Source organism: Xyrauchen texanus, chromosome 2 (genome assembly GCF_025860055.1).
Source record: "Xyrauchen texanus isolate HMW12.3.18 chromosome 2, RBS_HiC_50CHRs, whole genome shotgun sequence".
Taxonomy (NCBI): domain Eukaryota; kingdom Metazoa; phylum Chordata; class Actinopteri; order Cypriniformes; family Catostomidae; genus Xyrauchen; species Xyrauchen texanus.
The window spans coordinates 23,360,120-23,380,687 of record NC_068277.1 but is presented as its reverse complement, the minus strand read 5'-3'; the positions used below and the strand labels follow the sequence as shown (position 1 = coordinate 23,380,687).

Sequence of the window (20,568 nt, the reverse complement as noted above, 5' to 3'; positions counted from 1 at the left end):
AAAACTTGAGGCTGTAATTGGTGTCAAAGGTGCTTCAACAAAGTATTGAGCAAAGGCTGTGAATACTTATGTACATGTGATTTTTTTTGTTTTTTATTTTTAATAAATTTGCAAAGATTTTAAAAACAAACTTTTCACATTGTCATTATGGGGTATTGTTTGTAGAATAAAAAAAAAATTATGAATTTAATCCATTTTGGAATAAGACCATAACATAACAAAATGTGGAAAAAGTGAAGCGCTGTGGATACTTTCCGGATGCAATCAAGTTGTAGAAACATCAAGGATGATCAGTGGAAACAGGATGCACCTGAGCTCAATTCTGAGTGTCACGGCAAAGGCTGTGAATACTTATGTTCATATGATTTTTTTTTTTTTAATAAATTTGCAAAGATTTTAAAAACAAACTTCTTTCACATTGTCATTATTGGGTATTGTTTGTAGAATTTTGAGGAAAAAAATTAATTTAATCAATTTTGGAATAAGGCTGTAACATAACAAAATGTGGAAAAAGTGAAGCACTGTGAATACTTTCCGGATGCACTGTAGATCTGAAAGGAATTTGGGAAAGGAGAAGATCCAGGGCAAGAGTTGAGGCAAGTGGTGACCGATGGAGTGTCCACTGCCACACCACAGAGGCTATCAGGCCTCCCACACCAAGGCCAGCCAAGTATTCCTATCACCACAAACCTTCTGTCCTATAATCCACTAATATAATTTTCCTAAATATAGAACTGCAGCTCTAAGGTTGCCAGGAGTTATACCAATGTCATACAGAACTGTGCAAAAATTTAGGCACTCATATTTAATTTAAAAAAAAATGCCATGACTAATTTTTATTTATTAATTAAACTCATATAAAGAGCACATTTTGGTGTGACAGACCTTTGCCTTTAAATCAGAACCAATTTTCCCAGGTACAATTTCACATCCATTATTCCAAGCATTTTGGAGAACTTTTGGCTTCATTGCTTCTTTCCCATCGAGTAATCCCAGACTGACTCATGGATCTGTGAGAGCCCTGAGCCCTGAAAGTTTGTAAATTAAAATGGATATTTCCTACTGACATACTAAAGCAGAATTCAGATGTGTCTGTCAAAATTAACTTTGTATTAACATAACCGTATTTAGAACCCAAAACACATCGGACAACCGTATTCTGCGGCTGTGTGAGTATAGCCAGATAGTAGAGATTAATGAAAGAATTAATGAGAATGTCTGAGCATTTATTCTCTCTATTTCTTCTCCATGATTCTCCTTCCATAACATCAGTCCTCCTTCATTTGTCTTCCTATTCCTCATGATCTATAGCACTTTGAAGCAGGTCTGGATGTTCCTCTTTTTGTGTACATTCTTTTCTTTTCAGATAGGAGAGTGAATCCAGGTTCCAGCCTTTCACCAAAATGCCTCCCAAAGCTTCCGGACTTTTCCGTTGTCTATCTCCACAAGTATTGACCTGCAGCCCCATCCCAGGACCCGGGAGACTAGGACACAAACGGGCCCTTCAGGTTGATTTATCGGGCGTATTCAGGGCCAGGCACGCAGGGGGATGCCTGGGTCAACAGAGCGGTTCTGACGTCCCTCATCACCCGAACAACCCCTTGAAAAAGTCACTGCTTGAGAGGAGGGGAGTAAGGGGGTTTACGTGCATCTCTACACACTTCCATCTGATATTTCTGAAATTATAATGACAATAACAGTATGAAAGTTATCATTACAGATTTCATGCATCATGACAGCTCCAAAGCAATAGATTAAATTTTTTTCTTCAGCATCGTCTTTTGTCCTTTCATAAAAAAAAACAAAAAACAAAGCAAAACCACACAAGCGCCTTCATGGTGAAGTTAGGTTTTAAAAAAAACAAATGGAAAACAAGTGGCACTGCATCATGATGGCAGGCGGTACAAAACCGGATTGTTTTAGTAGAAGAAAGAGCTATCTGTCACTGTCTGTCAGCTCATTCATCCAGTACTCCCCGAGCATCCAGCCCATCCGTCATCCTCTCTCAGTCCCTGACACCCGCTCAGGTTGGCCACTTTGGCAATGAGGGAGGGGGTCTCAAGTATGGAGCCTTATACCCCCACTGTTATTGTTTTTATAGCCTCTCTAGATCTCTACATTTACGAATACACAGAGACACAATATATTAATTCCGCCTTAATTTCATTTGTACAAGAGATTTTGTACAAATGGTGCATGACTGGACATGATATTAAAATTTATTTTAGGGGGTTTTGCTACTTAACAGGAATGGAAATAATGGTAATAGATGGGGCAAGTGGGACTGGTACATAGGCACACAATCAGGTGCACAGCTAGGCCACAGCTCTGATAACATAATATTGGAGAATGGTCAAATGAACTGCTTAGACAGTGGTAGTGGATATTGGACACAGTACATAACATATCCTCTTAAAACCAGTAAGAACAACAATAATGGGATGAGATAATAAGGACTTGAGCTATTGACTTTCTCTTTACAACATCACCTTTATGTTCTGGTCAGTGATTTTAATTTTCAGGTCAGAGCAATAGCACAGGCCAGTGGTTCCAGATCTGCAAAGTGTGTAGAGGTGCAAATGGGATAAGGTGACCCATAAAGAAACAGCAAAAAAAGTCTTACCTTAAACTAAACAGGAGGAGGTCTTGAGGCTACCTCCACACCAACTGCCACAATGGTAAATACAAAACCACCCAAAAGTGAATTTCAGGCCAGTCATTCAGACCACAGATATGAATACAACCCCACACAGGCTCACACACTGAGGGTAACTCAAGGAATGAAACCTTCAAACAAAACCAAGGCTAGCGTGGAGGTTTAGGGGGTTGGGTTTGGCAGTAGAGGGGAGAATAAGAGAAAGGGGGGTGCAAAGGGGTAAACAGGGGAAAACAGAAGGGGGAAAGAAGAATGAAAGAAAAGAAAAAGGAGTGGAAAAAACAAAGACCTACTTGTCTCAAGTCGATGAAGGCGAGCAGCAGAGTGTCCCCCTGGAAGCCAGGCACCGGGCCGGCCCTGGCAAACCCTGTGGGAAAGAGAGAGGGATAAAGAGAGCAGGGAATTCGCCATGGAGCGGGAGATTGGCAGACAGATGACAGCTGGGACAAGGGGAGGACAGGGGGAGGTTCAGTGGGGGTGGTGAAATGGAGAGAGGCTTTCAAGGTTTTGGGAGTACTGGCAAAGGGGGGAGGAAGGTTAGTTGGGTGGTTCAGGGCAGCCCCTGCCACAGAGTCATGTCTCTGGGTCTGCCACCGGCTTTGTATGTCCCATCCAAAAAAAGACCATCAAACTCTCATTAATTCTCCCAAACATTGATCTGACAAGTCAGATAGAGTGGATGTGTGGGACGAGGGGACGAATTTACCCTGTAACCCCAAACCTAATGGATTCCCATGATGCCACTGTCCCAGACCAATGGTGTGGTACTGAGCAAAGGGGCCGACAAAATCTGTGAAAAGCCAATGGTCTGGTGGTGTGTGGGGGGGTGTAGGAGTTGTAGAGATGTTTCTGAGGGTTGGATGTGAGGCCATTGGATCTTTCTATGCCTTTAGACGGGAACCTGTAAACAAGCAGCTTCGCCATTCTGAAAGTCGGAGCATTTGACACACGGAGACAAAACAATCCGGGGCCAGGAGAAATCCCTTTCACCTCGCAATGCTGCATGCCTTTCTTGCCTCTCACGCAAATTACAAGCCAGCAATCTTTATTTCTGACCCCCACAAATGCTGAGCCAGCGACTGCTTATCCAATACACTCGCACTTTTGTCGCTGTGTCTCTGTCCGAGACTCTGTTGATTACTCGAACATCCCTGCTTGCCTTGTTACAGGAAAGTGACCGGGGCCAAAGGCAGCATAGTTCACGTGACCATGTCAGAACACATATTGTCAAGAAACGAGAGGAAAGAGAACAATTCTAGGCTTTCACCTAACTGCCACATACCAGCTCAAAACCCTATTAAAGGGACCATGCAAAGAAGCTTCTTAAGGGATAAGCAGGAACAAGCTATCAAGACCTTTATGCTCCCAAAAACCAGTTGAATTGAAAAGGAAGCAGCTCATGCTGCTCTCCCTATGACTGACCCATCACTCACATGTGGAGTTGTACAGGTCAAAGAGGCACACTAGAAGTGAAAGGCAAATTTTTGATTAAAATAGCCCATTGTGATTTCGAGATAAAATTGCAGTTGGAAGGTGGCTGATCACCCTTTGCTGGAAAATGTTTAGTAATATACTGAAAACATGATGTGATGGTTTATTTGTGGTCCAAAGGCATTTGGAGTGCTTTTAGTGCATATTTATTCTATATTAAATGTCTGTATGTACAGTAATATCTACTCCTTTATCAATGATATTAAAAGACAATGTAGAATTATATTTCCATTTAATTCCTTAAAGTGTTGGGCTTTTTCAGTTGCTGTGGCTTATGATTGAACAAGATATGTATTATCAGCTCCACTATGAACTTATCTTCGTTTCACTTCTTAATTTTCCTTTATTTATCACACAGAGCAGGCATGTCCACACTGTTGATAGAACCAACCACAGACACATCATCTGTGCATTCAAGTGGTAATATCTTTAAGAAGTTATTTTAGGCCTATATTATTACTGTAAACCAAACCCTGAAACTTCCAGAAACCGTAAACATGGTGACCTCATTCACCAAGACTGGGGTAAAAGGAAGTGTGGAATGATGGGGGATGGGAGTTTTCTCTTTTTTACTTGAGTGGGATCTTGATTAAAGTGCAGTTCTGTGGTTTGAGGATAAAAGGAACATTCAATTTAATGGGACATGGTCTCTCCAACTGAAACCAATCATTGATATGGTACTTATCAAGATGGTTGGTAAATCAAAGCACAGCCACGCCAAAAAGGCAGCTTACAGAGTGAGAGACATGGCCATTTTGTGACTGAGGTCATTCTGTCTCTCTGTCTGTGACCTCTGTGTGACAGTGTACACTGATTGAGGAGCACTGGAAATCCATTAACCAGCAGGGGTTACGCACTCAAAAGCGGTTTTAGCTGTGATCACGCGCAAAGCTGTAAGAAGAGACAGGCCTAGCGACAAAGCTTCAGTGCAAGCCAAAAGTGCTTTATTTTCAGATTTCTCACCTTTTTTCTAACCCCTCAGTTGTTTTTGGTGAGCACTTGGGTATACACTGGACATTATATTGTGCAATAAAATGTCTCATGCCTGGTATGATGGAGGACACTCAGATTTGGACAATGAAATATCAGGAAAAGGTGCATGCAAGCAGGTTATGATTGCCATTTAAAGCTTATGCGAACTTGAGAAAGGCCAAACTCACTCTCGCACTCTCTGACATCCATGTTGAACTGCTCCAGTGCTCCCATAGACACTTGTTTGACATCAGCATCCAACAGCAGCTGCAGCAGGGAGGTGGAAAGGTGTTTACAAGCTGACATGCATGCCGTCTGAGCCACTTTCCCCTACAAACAGAAAAAGGAAGGTAGCGAAATGGAGAGTAAAAAAAGAGATATTGTTATAAACTGGGTCTCTTTTAAATATGACTTCTCAATCTAATCATCACCATAGGGTGGTAAAACTTGTGACTTCTTTTTAAGTGTTTGCATGTTTCAATGTTCTTATCTCACTCTCGTTGTTATCCCTGACAATTCATATCTCCTTTCATTCTCTCTTTTGGCAGAGATTGTACTTCTGCATAGTAGTCTCTGATGTAGTCTCAACGTGCACACACAGGAAACGTTTTCTGTCTGTGTACAGTGTTTACAACCACACAAGTTCATGCTATCATGCCAACTCACAAACACACAGACTGTGGTTAAGGAGCACTCTGGTGGACATTTTAGCTGGAAGAACCACATTAGCCACACTTGGCCATCACACATGCAGAAACATACACTATTCAAGCTCCAAGTCAAAAACCTCAAATATGCCCTTGTCTGCCGTCCAGCGCTTTCCTGACAATCAGGCTAATAATTCAGGGGAGATCCAAATCTATTAATATGACACTAAACCTGAAAGAAAACTATGTGGAATTTTTATCTGATAGGGTCAACAAATAAAAACAAAATGCCATTACACAAGAGGACTAACTGCTTATTGGAAACACTAATGGTGAGGAGAAATACACCGTTTATTCCTTTTCTGTCTATGTCTAGAGGTGTGAAACCTCCAGAGGTGTGAAAATTCCATTGCAGTTATTTCTTACATCAGAAATCACTAAAATGAACAAATGAATGCTTAGGTTCAGCTTTTAATTATTGACCAAATTAAAACCACCTGCATATCAGTTATAAGCATGAAAGATCAGTGTTACAAATGTAACAGTTGTGAAAGCAGCACTTACCAAGAGGCCATCCAAAACACTTGAAACTAGCAGACTTTGACTTCTGAGACATCAGTATGATATCCAATAATGGTTCTCAATTGATTTGAAATTTAAAATCGCAATATGTCCATGCACGATTACTAAACCTTAAAAGGTTGTGTTTGAAAATATAGTCTGCATTCAGCGCTCTAGTCAGCACTGTGTGAGTAAGCAGCGAACTTTAGTAGTCTGGACGGCTACTTCATTATCCAGTATACTACTATAAATACAGAATATAAAATTAGGTTTTGTTCCTTTGTTAATAAGTTATTTTTCCATAATGTTGTTGAAATCTTTTGGGGGAATTGCCAAACATATGAATAGTATGAATTTGTAATGTTCTATTATATACAGTACACAGGTAATATGTAAGTTCTGTTGTTTTGAACTGCAAAAACAGTGGTGCAAAAATAAAGTAAAAAATATAATTTTTTTCATATCATCATGTTCCTTAATATGACACAATGATATACACGTAAATTAATTCACATTTGATAATCCCGTTTAAAAATTGAAAATTTGGGCTAGCCTGTAGGCACATAAAAAAAAGCACAGGTTTAGAGCCTTAAAAGTTTTTGGAATATACAATATGCTACCTAATGAGGCTCGCTCATTACGTATGTGCAAATAAAAACATTTTTTAACTCAAGTCTGTCAGTGACAGATACTATTTTTTTTCAAGAGTAACTTCAGATGTCCTAGTTGGGTAAAAATGAAAGTATAGTAAGGAACCATCAGAACTATCTTTCATAGCCATTTTTGCAATTACTTTTAATCAACAGTTCCCATTTTTAGTGGCTTTTTTAAGTCAGTTCCCTGTTGTCATATTCACACCTTCAGGTGTCTTTACAGAGTAACAACAGGTGTAGTTCATCACATTAACTCTCAATGTTCCATGTCTGTCAAAGCAAAATTATCCAAAAATGTTGTCTTAATTTAAACCGTATGTGGCAAATTCACTAAACAGTTGCATTCCTTTTGAGTGTGGCATTTCAGTGCAAAAAATAAAAACTTTAAGAAGGTGCAATTAGCGCCTTCAGTATTTAATTAATTGCCATTCAAGTCATTCCCATTATTTTCCATGCAAACACGCCTCTTTTCTATTTAAATTAGGCTCATTATAGATTGTGCTTAATCTACTAAATTCCGTGCTATTTGCCCAGCACAATTAACATCGAGCTATTGCTGCCTGAGGATAGCAGGCGGTAAACGTTATTTTATTTAACAGTGATTTTCTATCGATCAATAGATATAATCTGGCATAGATTTAGATGTGCAGTGTAGCCAACTGCACTTTCAGGATGTTAAGGCCAATCACACCGCCCCAAAAAACGTCAACAAACACCATCCTCCCAACAGTTAATGGGTTTTGTCACGTCAGTGTGTTCAAGCCGTTGCTGTTTATTGGTTTTCGTTGGCGTAAGTTTTCATCGACTGAACATTTTCAATCCGTGTTTGTCAGGTCTTGAAATGTTTAATCAGTATGGTATGATTTTCCAACAAACTCTGACTTAATCACAAACTGTTGTCATGACGCATCTCAGAATAGCATTTCGAGATGATATTCTTCTCACCACAATTGTACAGAGTGGTTATCAGAGTAACCGTAGACTTTGTTAGTTCGAACCAGTCTGGCCATTCTCTGTTGAACACTTTCATCAACAGTCTCTAGAATTTACTCAGAATGGTGCCAAAAACAAAAACATCCAGTGAGGGGCAGTTCTGTGGATGGAAATGCCTTGTTGATAAGAGAGGCCAACAGAGAATGGCCAGACTGGTTCAAACAGACAAAGTCTACAATAACACAGATAGCCGCTCTGTACAATTGTGGTGAGAAGAATAGCATCTCAGAAAGATCTGAGATGTGGCAGGCACGAGGGGGACGGACAGTGCTGAACATTACAACCTAATGTTGTGGCTGATCAGTGGCTTTGATGTTGTGTTGGTGTCTGTTGGCATATGTTGGGGCAGTAAGAACTGACCTTTAAAGATATGACTCAGGTGTCTAAATCTCAGAATTGGAGTGATGCTGTACAGTCCAGACAAAGTAGGAAGATCATGGTGTTCTGCTACATCCTCCACAATATAGCACTCAGATCCAGTTTGCGGTGATCTCCTGCATCCTCCAAAATACAGCACACAGAATTATGCCATGTAAATTGCGCTCAGCACATATTTTATGGGTGCCTTTGTGCCATTGCTTGATCTGCATCATTCCTTTAGTGAATCAGGGGCTAAACCAGCCCAACCAATCCATGCAAATACACAGAAAAAACCCATTTAAAAACCCATCCACCTTATTTTTTATAAGTATTTGTAAGAAAATAGTGCTTGTGCTGTCTTAACATTCATACATTAACTGCAACCAAGTGTCTAAATAATTTTTAGGGTCACTGTATGTGTTGTGAAGGCCCCATCATACAGAAGGAATCATAACAGAAAAACGCCTAGCGTTTTCCACTTCTCATTTGCATAATTTAGAGTATCTCTGAACTATTTTAAACTCACAACCGCCATCAACGCTTCTACTGCACTGCTGGAAATCCCACAATCCACATCGCAAGCATGCTGCATGACTCGATAAATGCACTGAAAACGACTTCTCAGCTCCTCTCAAAATACGGCAGTAGACACGAAGAGTCAGATAAACAAAAATGTTTTCCCCATTTCATGAGCGAGGGTAGAGTAACTGCTGCTCTCGTCCACACTCATGAACACTCACAGGAGATCAACGGATATTTTTTTCTCACCAAACCTTATCGTATGCCTTCAAAACAAGGCATGAGTCACATATAATAATTAGACTTAATTAGACAAAAATATTAGACTTCAGAATAATACTTTTGTGTCCTTTTTGAAGCTTGAAGAGGTGGTCACCATGAACTTGTATGTCATCACTGAGCACAAATATTATTACATTTTTTCAAAATTTCTCCCTTGTGTTAAGAAAAAAAAGAAAGTCATATGGGGTTATAAAAACACAGGAGTAAACAATTACTGAACTTACATTTTTGGGTGAACTATACCTTTAACAAACAAATTAGAACAGTCAGTGCTTTTGCTAATATGCCACATGTCTCTCCATATCTCTCTCTCTCTCTCTCAGACACATATAGGGTGGGACATTGTGGTCACACTCAGTCAGCCACTAATCAGGCTGAAGGACTATTATGCCTAACTAGGTGATTACAGATGATTAGACTGCATGTGTTACATGGCAGTGATTAAAAAATAAACAAGCTTGTTTTCCAACCTCCCGTCTCTGTATGTTTAATAGCCATAATAAATCAAAGGGGCCAAAGTAATAAGGCCTGTTTGCTGTTTCTTTTCCTCACGGCAGAATGAAAACACACACGGATACCTGTCTCCTACTGGGGCTGTTCTAATCACTCACAAGCTTAAATCATATGGTCTGATTAGACCGAGAGTTTTGTAAATTTGGTATGGTGAACTTTTAATTTTTCGGCAGATAGAGTTGTAACCGACATTCGTATGATCTAGGACGGGGTGAATAGAGAGGCTAGGAGAATATGACGCTGTGAATTTTTAAATGGAGAACGTATTAGGTGTGTTTGTTGGTTTTTCGATAAGGGCAACACAGGGGTAATGTATTAAAACTAGAGCTGCTGTGCCAGTACAATCACATTAATATATTGTGAATCTGTCTTCATGATATTGCAACATCACTTAAGATTCTTGCATCAATGATTTTATTTTATTGATAAGTGTGATGACGAGGGGGGCAGGGCTGGGCCATGAGTGCGCACGGCCGGCCCCAATTGGGCTAATCAGCCGAGGAGAGGGATAAAGCCGAGCCGGATGCGGCAGTTCGGGAGAGAGAGCGCCACAAGCAGATGCTGTGTGTGTTTGTCTTTCATTAAACATTATTCTGACTATTCGGACGGTTCAAGCCTCCTCCTCGCCAATTTTAAACCTTGTTAACATTGGTGCCGAAGTCCAGGAAGGAGGAGGGATTCGTGGAGTCCTCGCCACTGCCGTCCGCCCAAAGGCACAGACACGTCCATCCGCCGGGGGACGGAGTCACCACTGCCGGCCGCCTGGATGTTTAGGAATGGCCGTCATCCGCGAGGGGAGGGGTGCTTGCTGCCGGTCACCTGGAGTGGTGGAGCCGCTGCCTGGGGTGGAGGGGCTCGTTACCAGCCGCCAAAACGCGAAGGGGCATTCCATCCTCCAGGGGTCGGAGGACTCGCTGCGGTCCACCTGGGGAGGAGTGGCTGCCGTCTGCCAGAGGGTGGAAGAGTGGTTGAGGACCAGGCGACGGAGTGTCTGGGAACCGGAGAGCAATTTGTTTTTCTTTTCTCTCTCTCTCTGTCACTCTGCCTCACCCTTTCCCTGTCCTGTCCCCTCCCCCTTTCCCTCCCAGGTCTCGAAAGGTGGGGAAAGCCTGCCAGCAGGAGCGGCTGGGAGGGCAACTCACCCCCCTCGGAAAGGAGGGTTCTCCTGCCTGAGGCAGAGGAGGGAAAAGTGTGATGAGGAAGAAGGGGCCAGGCCATGAGTGCGCATGGCGGGCCCCCAATTGGGATAATCAGCCGAGGAGAGGGATAAAGCCAAGCTGGATGCAGCAGTTTGTTTATGCTTGTGTCTTTTGTTAATGCAAGTTTTCATTAAACATTATTTTGACTGTTCAGCTGGTTACCGCTGCCTCCTTGCCCATTTTAAACCGTTACAATAATTTACAGTGTGGTCAGAGCTGCTTCTATAGTTCCTTTTACACATACAGTGGTTTCCAGAAAATATACTGTAATTTTCAGTTTAGAGGTCATGTGTGAACACGACCCTTTGGAAAACACTGGTCAATTTTACTCTAGCAAATTTCCTTATTGCAAAGTTGTTTCATTAATACCTATAAATGTCCATTTTGATGGTATGTGTGAACAGCACAGGTTAAGTAAAGGCAACCTAATGATTTTCTTGTAATTTACCTGGTTGCAAGTGTGAAAGGAGCTAAGGCATTTTATGTAAAAAAAGAAGTGAACCAGGAAGAGATTGAATATGATCTAACAATTTTTGCGGCATTTTAATTGTGATCCAATTATGACACTGCAATGCATTAAATTGTGACTTGCATGGTGACATGTACATGTATCATATTGTGAAACATTTGCAATATCCAGCCCTACTCAAAACTTAATGAGCTATAGTTAGACTTAATTTGTGGGCATCATAGGCAGATTAACAAGTGATGCATCTTGGATACATCCATTTACAGCTTCAACCGGCAATGTATAAATCTGAACAGATTAGCTATTGTCAACAGGAATCTTCGTTCTTTGAATTGTGTGTGTGTGTTTTGGGGTCTGATTTACATATTATGCTCAGTTTGCCACTCCCCTCTCACAGTAGCACATTTGTTTTACAGTTCATGGCAGGGGGATGTTAACAATTAGCCTAGGGGCTCAGAGAAGGGAGTCATTTTTTTTTTATAGGAATAAAGTAGGAAAGGGAGAAATGAGTGAGGCAGCTTGCACTCCTCATCTCCAGTACCCTTAATTTAACAAAGGCTCATCAAAGGCCTCATTAAAAACTACTCCATAGCAATTGGCTGTCAAAATAAACAGAACACAAGGTACACATTAAGACAAAGAGAGTAAGACTGAGAGACAGAAAAATAAATATTAATAATAATAATAAAGCCAGAAAGAGAGCTAAAATGTATCAAGGAATGCAAGAACAAGGGGTTCTGAGCAATGACCCAAGCACCAAGGAGAAATTTCTTAACAATATGTTTGAAAATTCACAACACTTATACAAATAACCTCAACTTGCACCACATGCAGGCGACCCATGAGAAAAAGGCTCTCTCAACACGATCATATTTCAGATGCTCCCGTGTATTTATGAAACATACACCAATCGCTGTTTGCAAAAACATCGAATGCACACTCACGACATCCTAACTAGAAGCAGAGAGCAATCGCTCAAGGAAAATCGACCCGTCTGCGTTGATTACAGTCTGGTCGGAGGAAGGGTGATAATATGTGTTGAACTTCCCGACACCATGCTGCACTGTTCCAGCATTTTACAAACACACTGAGAAAACAGAGACCGGCCAATGACTATGGAGCTCCAATACAACTCAAATCAGGCTTTAAGTAAATAATGACAAATATTGTTCCACTGACAAGGTGCTTGATGATATTGATATGGAAGGCCTTTCTGTTACCTCTGGGTCTACACAGCTACAGTGTCCATGAAACAAAGCGAACCAAACACACATTTTGACACCTTACTGTTGTACTACTTTTAATAAGAGAGAGGGAAAAAACTTTCAACCAAAAATATTCACAGTAATGGCATTCATGGCTATTATGGCTGCACAATTAATCAAATTTTAACCACAATCACAACTTATGCCTCTGAAAAAAACAGCCTGTTAAAGTTGTATTTCATTCTCTTTATGGGCTGTGTCTACGGATTATATACCAAATCACAAGTGTTTAAAAGTCTATTTTCACCTCAACTGATCTATCATGCTCACTTCAGAAGTTTGCTAATGACTAGGGCTGCAACTAACTATTATTTTGATAATCGATTAATCTAATGATTATTAGACCGATTATTCGACAATTTGCGATTAGTGCAAAGATTAATCATTAGCTCTTAACGATTATTCAGCATATGGCGAGACTTAAAAGGTTGGATTAAACGTGCTTTCTAACAGTAAAGAGGACAAAATCATCTTTTAAAAATTCTTCTAAAAGACATTCACTGAATTAACGGGAAAACATTTTTTTTATTACGTTTAATTCAGTAAAGAAATTGACTGCAAAAAATCCTATTGTTATCAAGTGTTTTTGTCTTGTTTCCATTTAAAATTGTCTAAAAAAAACTAATTACATTTACTTGAGAATAAATATATTTACATTTATGCATTTGGCAGACACTTTTATCCAAAGCGACTTACAGTGCACTTATTACAGGGACAATCCCCCCCGGAGCAACTTGGAGTTAAGTGCCTTGCTCAAGGACACAATGGTGGTGGCTGTGGGGATCGAGCCTGCGACCTTCTGATTACCAGTTATGCGCTTTTGCCCACTACGCCACCGCCACCACCACTCAAATATAAATATATATATATATATATATATATATATATATATATATACCGTAATTTCCGGACTATAAGCCGCAACTTTTTTCCCACGCTTTGAACCTCGCGGCTTATACAATGACGCGGCTAATATATGGATTTTTCCCGCTTTCAAATTTTATAAATTTAAAAAAAAAAACATTCTGTGACGTGCTCAGTTTTTTACGGCGTGAAGCTTTCATTAGACCAATGAAATTGCCGAACGGGTTAAGGGCAAAACAACTTTTTTTGTTTACTGTTTAGATTAAATCGAGCGCGCTCAAACTTCCCATCATTCTGATTACGGTAGTCATTTTGTCACCCTCACCATGGCAAAGACATGGAGAAACGCATATGATGCTGCTTTCAAGTTGAAGGCGATTGATCTGGCTGCTGCACGGGAGCTTGGTCTTAATGAGTCGATGATAAGACGTTGGAAACAGCAGCGATTGACTCAGTGCAAAAAGACAACTAAATCTGAGGCTATTCAACTCCGACACCGAAGGAGATGACTTCAGTGGTTTCATGTGCACAAGAGGAGGAAGATAGTGACCAATGACTTTCTTGGTAGGCTACAGTTTACTGCAAATGTTTTATTACAAGCCGTGTGTGGCAGCGGGCGTGGTCAAGCGCCTGTCCGGAGAGAAAAGCTGTAAGGCGCTTACACCTGCGCTAAATTATGTCTAACACCGGTGTCTAATTTCAAGTGCCCTGCTTCACGTGTCCTTCTTGGGAAAACTGTCACACGGGCACCAGTGTGACAGTTTTCAGCAGGGCACTTGACGTTCCAGGTAAGGCTTTTAAATGGCCACAGCAATGTTTACAATCAATTTTATTAAGTTTCTCAATTCTTCTATGCGCCAACACTAGACTGACGTGTGTCACTCTCTCAGCTCTGTGGCTGCTGCCTTTTTATGCCGCTCTCCCCATGCTTACTGAAATTAGACACCGGTGTTAGACATAATTTAGCTCAGGTGTACACGCCTTACCGCTTTTCTCTCCGGACGGGCGCTTGACTACGCCCGCTGCCACACCGTGTTTCGTTAAAGCCTATTTATTTGTGTTATAAGTCGTGTTTCGTTAAAGCCTGAGTAAAGTTAATTTGTTTCAATGTACCGGTAGGCACCTGCGCTTATAGACAGGTGCGGCTTATTTATGTTCAAAATAATATTTTATTTAAAAATAAGTTGGTGCGGCTTATATTCAAGTGCGCTCAATAGTCCGAAATTACGGTATATATATATATATATATATATATATATATATATATATATATATATATATATATATATATATATATATATATATATATATATATATATACACACACACACACACACACACACATATATACACATATACAGTATCTTACAAAATTGAGTACACCTCTCACATTTTTGTAAATATTTGATTATATCTTTTCATGTGACAGTACTGAAGAAATTACACTTTGCTACAATGTAAAGTAGTGAGTGTACAGCTTGTATAACAGTGTAAATTTGCTGTCCCCTCAAAATAACTCCTACAGCCATTAATGTCTAAACCTCTGGCAACAAAAGTGAGTATACCCCCAAGTGAAAATTTCCAAATTGGGCCCAAAGTGTCAATATTTTGTGTGGCCACCATTATTTTCCAGCACTGCTTTAACCGTCTTGGGCATGGAGTTCATCAGAGCTTCACAGGTTGCCACTGGAGTCCTCTTCCACTCCTCCATGAAAACATCACGGAGCTGGTGGATGTTAGAGACCTTGTGCTCCTCCACCTTCCGTTTGAGGATGCCCCACAGATGCTCAAAAGGGTTTAGGTTTGGAGACATGCTTGGTCAGTGCATCACCTTCACCCTCAGCATAGAAGGGCAGTGGTCATCTTGGAGATGTGATTGGGGTCGTTATCATGCTGGAAAAGTCTCCAAAGGGAGGGGATCATGCTCTGCTTCAGTATGTCACAGTACATGTTGACATTCATGGTTCCCTCAATGAACTGTAGCTCCCCAGTACCGGCAGCACTCATGCAGCCCCAGACCATGACACTCCCACAACCATCCTTGACAGTAGGCAAGACAAAGTTGTCTTTGTACTCCTCACCTGGTTTCACCACACACGCTTGACACCAACTGAACCAAATAAGTTTATCTTGGTCTCATCAGACCACAGGACATGGTCAGGACAGGGCTTGTCTTCAGCAAACTGTTTGCGGGCTTTCTTGTGCATCATCTTTAGATGAGGCTTCCTTCTGGGACGACAGCCATGCAGACCAATTTGATGCAGTCTGCAGCGTATGGTCGGAGCACTGACAGGCTGACCCCCCACCCCTTCAACCTCCGCAGCAATTCTGGCAGCACTCATACGTCTATTTCCCAAAGACAACCTCTGGATATAACGCTGAGCATGTGCACTCAACTTTTTTGGTTGACCATGGTGAGGCCTGTTCTGAGTGGAACCTGTCTTGTTAAACCACTGTATGGTCTTGGCCACCGTGCCGCAGCTCAGTGTCAGGGTCTTGGCAATCTTCTTATAGCCTAGGCCATCTTTATGTAGAGCAACAATAATTTTTTTCAGATCCTCAGAGAGTTCTTTGCCATGAGGAGACCTAACACTAACGTGTCACATGACATCAGAGGGAAAATGGCTAATTGGGCCCAATTTGGACATTTTCACTTAGGGGTGTACTCACTTTTGTTGCCAGTGGTTAAGACATTAATGGCTGTGTGTTGAGTTATTTTGAGGGGACAGCAAATTTACACTGTTATACAAGCTGTACACTCACTAATTTACATTGTAGCAAAGTGTCATTTCTTCAGTGAAATGATATAAACAAATATTTACAAAAATGTCAAGGGTTTACTCACTTTTGTGAGATACTGTAAATACATACATGCATACATACATACATATACACACAGACAGGTGGCCAAAAGTTTGGAATAATGTAAAGATTTTGCTCTTATGGAAAGAAATTTGTACTTGTATTAACCAAAGTGGTATTCAACTGATCACAATGTATAGTCAGGACTTTAATAACATGAAAAATGTTTTTTTTTTTTTAGAACTTTTTAAGCTACTTCTTAAGCTAAAGAGTTCTCATCAAAAAATCCTCCACATGCAGCAATGACAGCTTTGCAGATCCTTGGCATTCTAGCTGTCAGTTTGTCCAGATACTCAGGTGACATTTCAGCCCATGCTTCCTGTAGCGGTTGCCAAAGATGTGGCTGTCTTGTCCCCTGTCAGTGACCCCTGAGTCTACTTTTTACTGTTGTTAAAAAAAATAAGAATAAAAAAAGCAGAAAACACATCAAACATACCTGGCATACGTAGCTATCTGTGTTTTTTGGGGGCTTTCACACTGACAGCGACTAGATAACCAGATATTTTTCAAAGAGAGTTTGGGATTTGAGGCTTCATGAACACCAGAGACTGTTGCCAATGCGTCAAAGTAGAGTACAACTTTACAAAAATGAGCTATGACGTGATGCAGTGAAGATAGTGGACTTCACGTGATCCAACACATGATGAACACCTATTGTCAACTGACAGAACAGCAACATTGTGGCCGCCAACGATTAAAACATTTTCACTTTTAAATGTACTTTATGCTGTATGTTTGCTTATATGTGAGCTGTGGGCATCTGTGTTTGGTTTACACAGAGTTTACTTCAATGTTTTAAGATGCCATTGACATGGAACACATCTCTGCGCTAAATAAAATATAGACACAGCTCCACGAATAGTACAGAATGCAGGTGTCTAACAGTTGAAGTTCTTTTTAACTTGAAACAGTGTCTAAAATTCTGGCGCTCCTGTGTGAGATGCTAAAAAAACAGCAAGCAGTGCACCGGTCAAAGGAGTCATTTAGCACATGTTAAAATAGGAAAACAATCTAATCCTAGGGCAGGCGGATGCAAAAATGTGTTGGGTGTGAATGGCACTTAACTAATGCATTCAAATGTCTTGCTCCCACTACAATCTGAACAGCCCCAGATTGTAGTGGGATTCTATGCATCTCTTTACAACTTTAAATAATTTTAAATGTAGTCATCATCTTATCAGCATAAGCTCAATACTGAATATCTAATGTTATGAAGAGATCTAGCAGTGAGCTTGCAAACAAAGTATTTATGGATCAGACTAAAGGGCAAAGCACTCTCAAAATGCCTGGCAAAGCATGTCAGTCTAATAAAAAAGACCACCATGGTATGTAGGAACAGCATGTTATGGCACAAAAAAGGCTCTTATCCCTTTCACTATTTCTAATGACCTGCCAATGCAATGAAATTAGACCTTCATTTAACTATCATTCAAAAGAAACTTGTCTTTTCAGTTGAACACTTCAGGAAAGAGTAGACATGAGATTTCAAAAGAGAGCTTTTGAGTGGGAGTTTGCTTGTGTCAATCCTGTTACCTTTTGTGAAACCACAGTGTACGGCCAAGAACACAGGGATTTGCAGTTTCTTTCCAGGAACACAAATCCTGTCTGGTGCCTATTTAGCAGCCCATAGTCCTCATGTATGGTGACATATTTTTTTCCACTTTGCTGCCCAAGACTTGGGAGAACATTCTTCAACAAATCAAAGTAACTTTTTATGCATCCTTCCCTCTGATCTTAAGCATATATGAGAGAGCCTTGTGTGTTTCAAAAACGCATCAACAAACTTGCCATAGTAAATTGCCACCGTGTGATGTTCAAGCTGTCGTTACACAGTCACTCTTCCACGTTTAAGGGGGTTTCATGCAAACAGATATTGACGTATATTAAGCGGCTTTTTTTCTTGTGTGCAAGTCCACAAAAAAACTAACATTAGCGGTGTAGAGCACACAAACATTTTTTAATTGGGTTGACATCTGCAAGCAAATGCAAGGGACCTATCTGAAAACAACTGACATAGTTTATGTTGTCTTATTTGCTACCCATAACAAGCATTAAAGAAATAGATCGGACAAAAATGGACATTTATTCACCATCATGATGTCTCTAACACCAGTTTTGGTTAAGTTAATTTCAAAAAGTAATCCAATACTGATTACTTCTCTACAACTGTAATCTAATTACTTGACTGATTCCTTCATTGGGAAAGTAATCAGATTACTAATTACCTGCTTGTGCTGGACAAATTGAGTCTCCTTTATCACTTGCACATTTGTAATGCTATTGCATTGTTTCTGTGTTTGATTGTGTACAGTACATAAAGAACATAAAAGAGCCTTTTGCTTAGAGACGTTCCGCAAATGTTTCTGCCTTGTGAGTAATATATCTCTCTGTCAGACTGGAACGTGCGCTGTTTTCCATATACACCTGAAGCCGATCGCCTCTCCTCCTATGGCAGTTGTACGAGGGAGGCACATGAGGATGGGGTAAATGGTGTGGAAAGCCTTACGTGCCTCTTTCCTCCAGCCAGGGCTGGGAGCACACCGACACAGAGCTCGCTGAGATTGATTGTGAGCTAATGAAATCTTGAAATGCTTGACTTTTAATTTCAATTTGAATAAACAACTACACTTCGCTGCATCCATAGTAACACAGCTCACTCATCTGCCGTCGCCTCAATATGTGTCATTTATACCATGTTGGTTTGTTAGAGCGCATGCTCATTAGCTGACACAGCAACACACATAAAAGTACTAGCATAAGAACAGAATACATTTTAAAATGCATTCTAATTCATTTTATGATTTTAGCAATAAATGTGTATTCCAAGTAATATAATTTTATTCATGTCTTTAACTGTAATCAGATTACTTCATTTTCTTTAAAGTAAAGTGTTATATTACTGCATTACCACAAAATGTAATTACATTCCAGTAACGGGTAACTTTGTAATGGGTTACACCCAACACTGAACAAACATAACTTTTTTTCTTCCATGGAACATAAAATTAGAAAATATTTACTCTGCTATTGTCTATAAAATAAAAGTGAATGGGGAGGGATGATGTCATGCTCTGAAAAGGACAAAAAAAAAAGCATTATTGAAGTACCACAAATGTAGTCCATACATCTTTGGCTTCAAAAGATAAAAAGACACAAGTCTAAAGGACTGCACATATAGTCATTTGCTGCGCCCATCCCCATTTACCTACATTGTATGGAAAACATGCTAAACAATCTGCAATTTCATTAGTGATCCACAGAAGATCAAAAAGTTGTTTGGAACAGTGAAATATTCCTTTAACCCTCTGGGGTCTGAGGGTGTTTTGGGCCCTGGAAAAGTTTTGACATGCCTTGACATTTGTGCTTTTTTCAGTTACTTAAAACATATTAATGGTTATATTAATGGTTAAAGTCTGAAAACACTGTATTCAACACAAACTGGGCTACAATAATATAATTATAATTGTATTTTATTATATTATATTATTATAATTATTTTCAATAATAATTGAAATAAGGCCATATAACACATACTAATCATTTGTCCACAAGACTTTTGAGAACTGGATCTTGTAGCCTAGAGTTTTGGCTACAAAATGATGTGAAAACCATCCTGATAACTCATTCATACAAAACAATATAGTAATTAAACTTTTGGAAGACACTTTGTGTTAGAAAGGTCATATGAGAGGAGGCGTTAGCTATCGTGAATATTGATGTATTTCACACCTGAGGAGACAAAGACCCGTACCCTGGGCCTATCACTGAGGAATGTGTCAGAAAGACTTGACCAAAATCAAGTTAAGTTAGTGGTAATATGACTATACATTTTCTTTACATAAAGACTTAATTTTAGACCTACACTACCATTTAAAAGAAGTCTCTTCTGCTCACCAAGACTGCATTTATTTGATCCAAAATACAGTAAAAACATTGATATTGTGAACTCTTTTTACAATTTAAAAGAAAAGTTTTCTATTTGAATATATTGTAAAATGCTATTTGTGATCAAAGCTGAATTTTCAGCATCATTACTGCAGTCTTCATGATCATTCAGAAATCATTATAATATATTTTATATTAAATACTGATTTTCTAATATGGGCATATTTAAAGTGCATTTTACTCATTTAACCTGAACAGATATTTGCAAGCACAAGCTTTGTTGATGATAATGAGTCAGCATAAACACTAGATTAAATATAATAAATACAAACGTTCATCGGAGTCCCGCTCTTCTTCTGATGAAAATGTTAACTCTT

The 20,568-nt window shown here is 39.8% G+C and overlaps 1 protein-coding gene across 4 annotated transcripts in view; it reads right to left on the bottom strand.

Moving 5' to 3' along the window:
• The window catches only part of LOC127654666 (exocyst complex component 6B-like), a 150,870-nt gene that overhangs the window by 40,290 nt on the left and 90,012 nt on the right, over positions 1 to 20,568 (bottom strand). For 3 of the 4 annotated variants that reach the window (XM_052141928.1, XM_052141937.1, XM_052141946.1), the window contains 2 exons: positions 5,308 to 5,449; positions 2,950 to 3,023 (listed from right to left, as the gene is read on the bottom strand). In XM_052141928.1, coding sequence (XP_051997888.1) covers positions 2,950 to 3,023; positions 5,308 to 5,449 — 216 coding nt within the window. Of the gene's footprint in view, positions 1 to 2,949; positions 3,024 to 5,307; positions 5,450 to 8,333; positions 8,468 to 20,568 lie in introns of those variants that run through there. The other variant, XR_007971959.1, reaches the window with a different exon arrangement.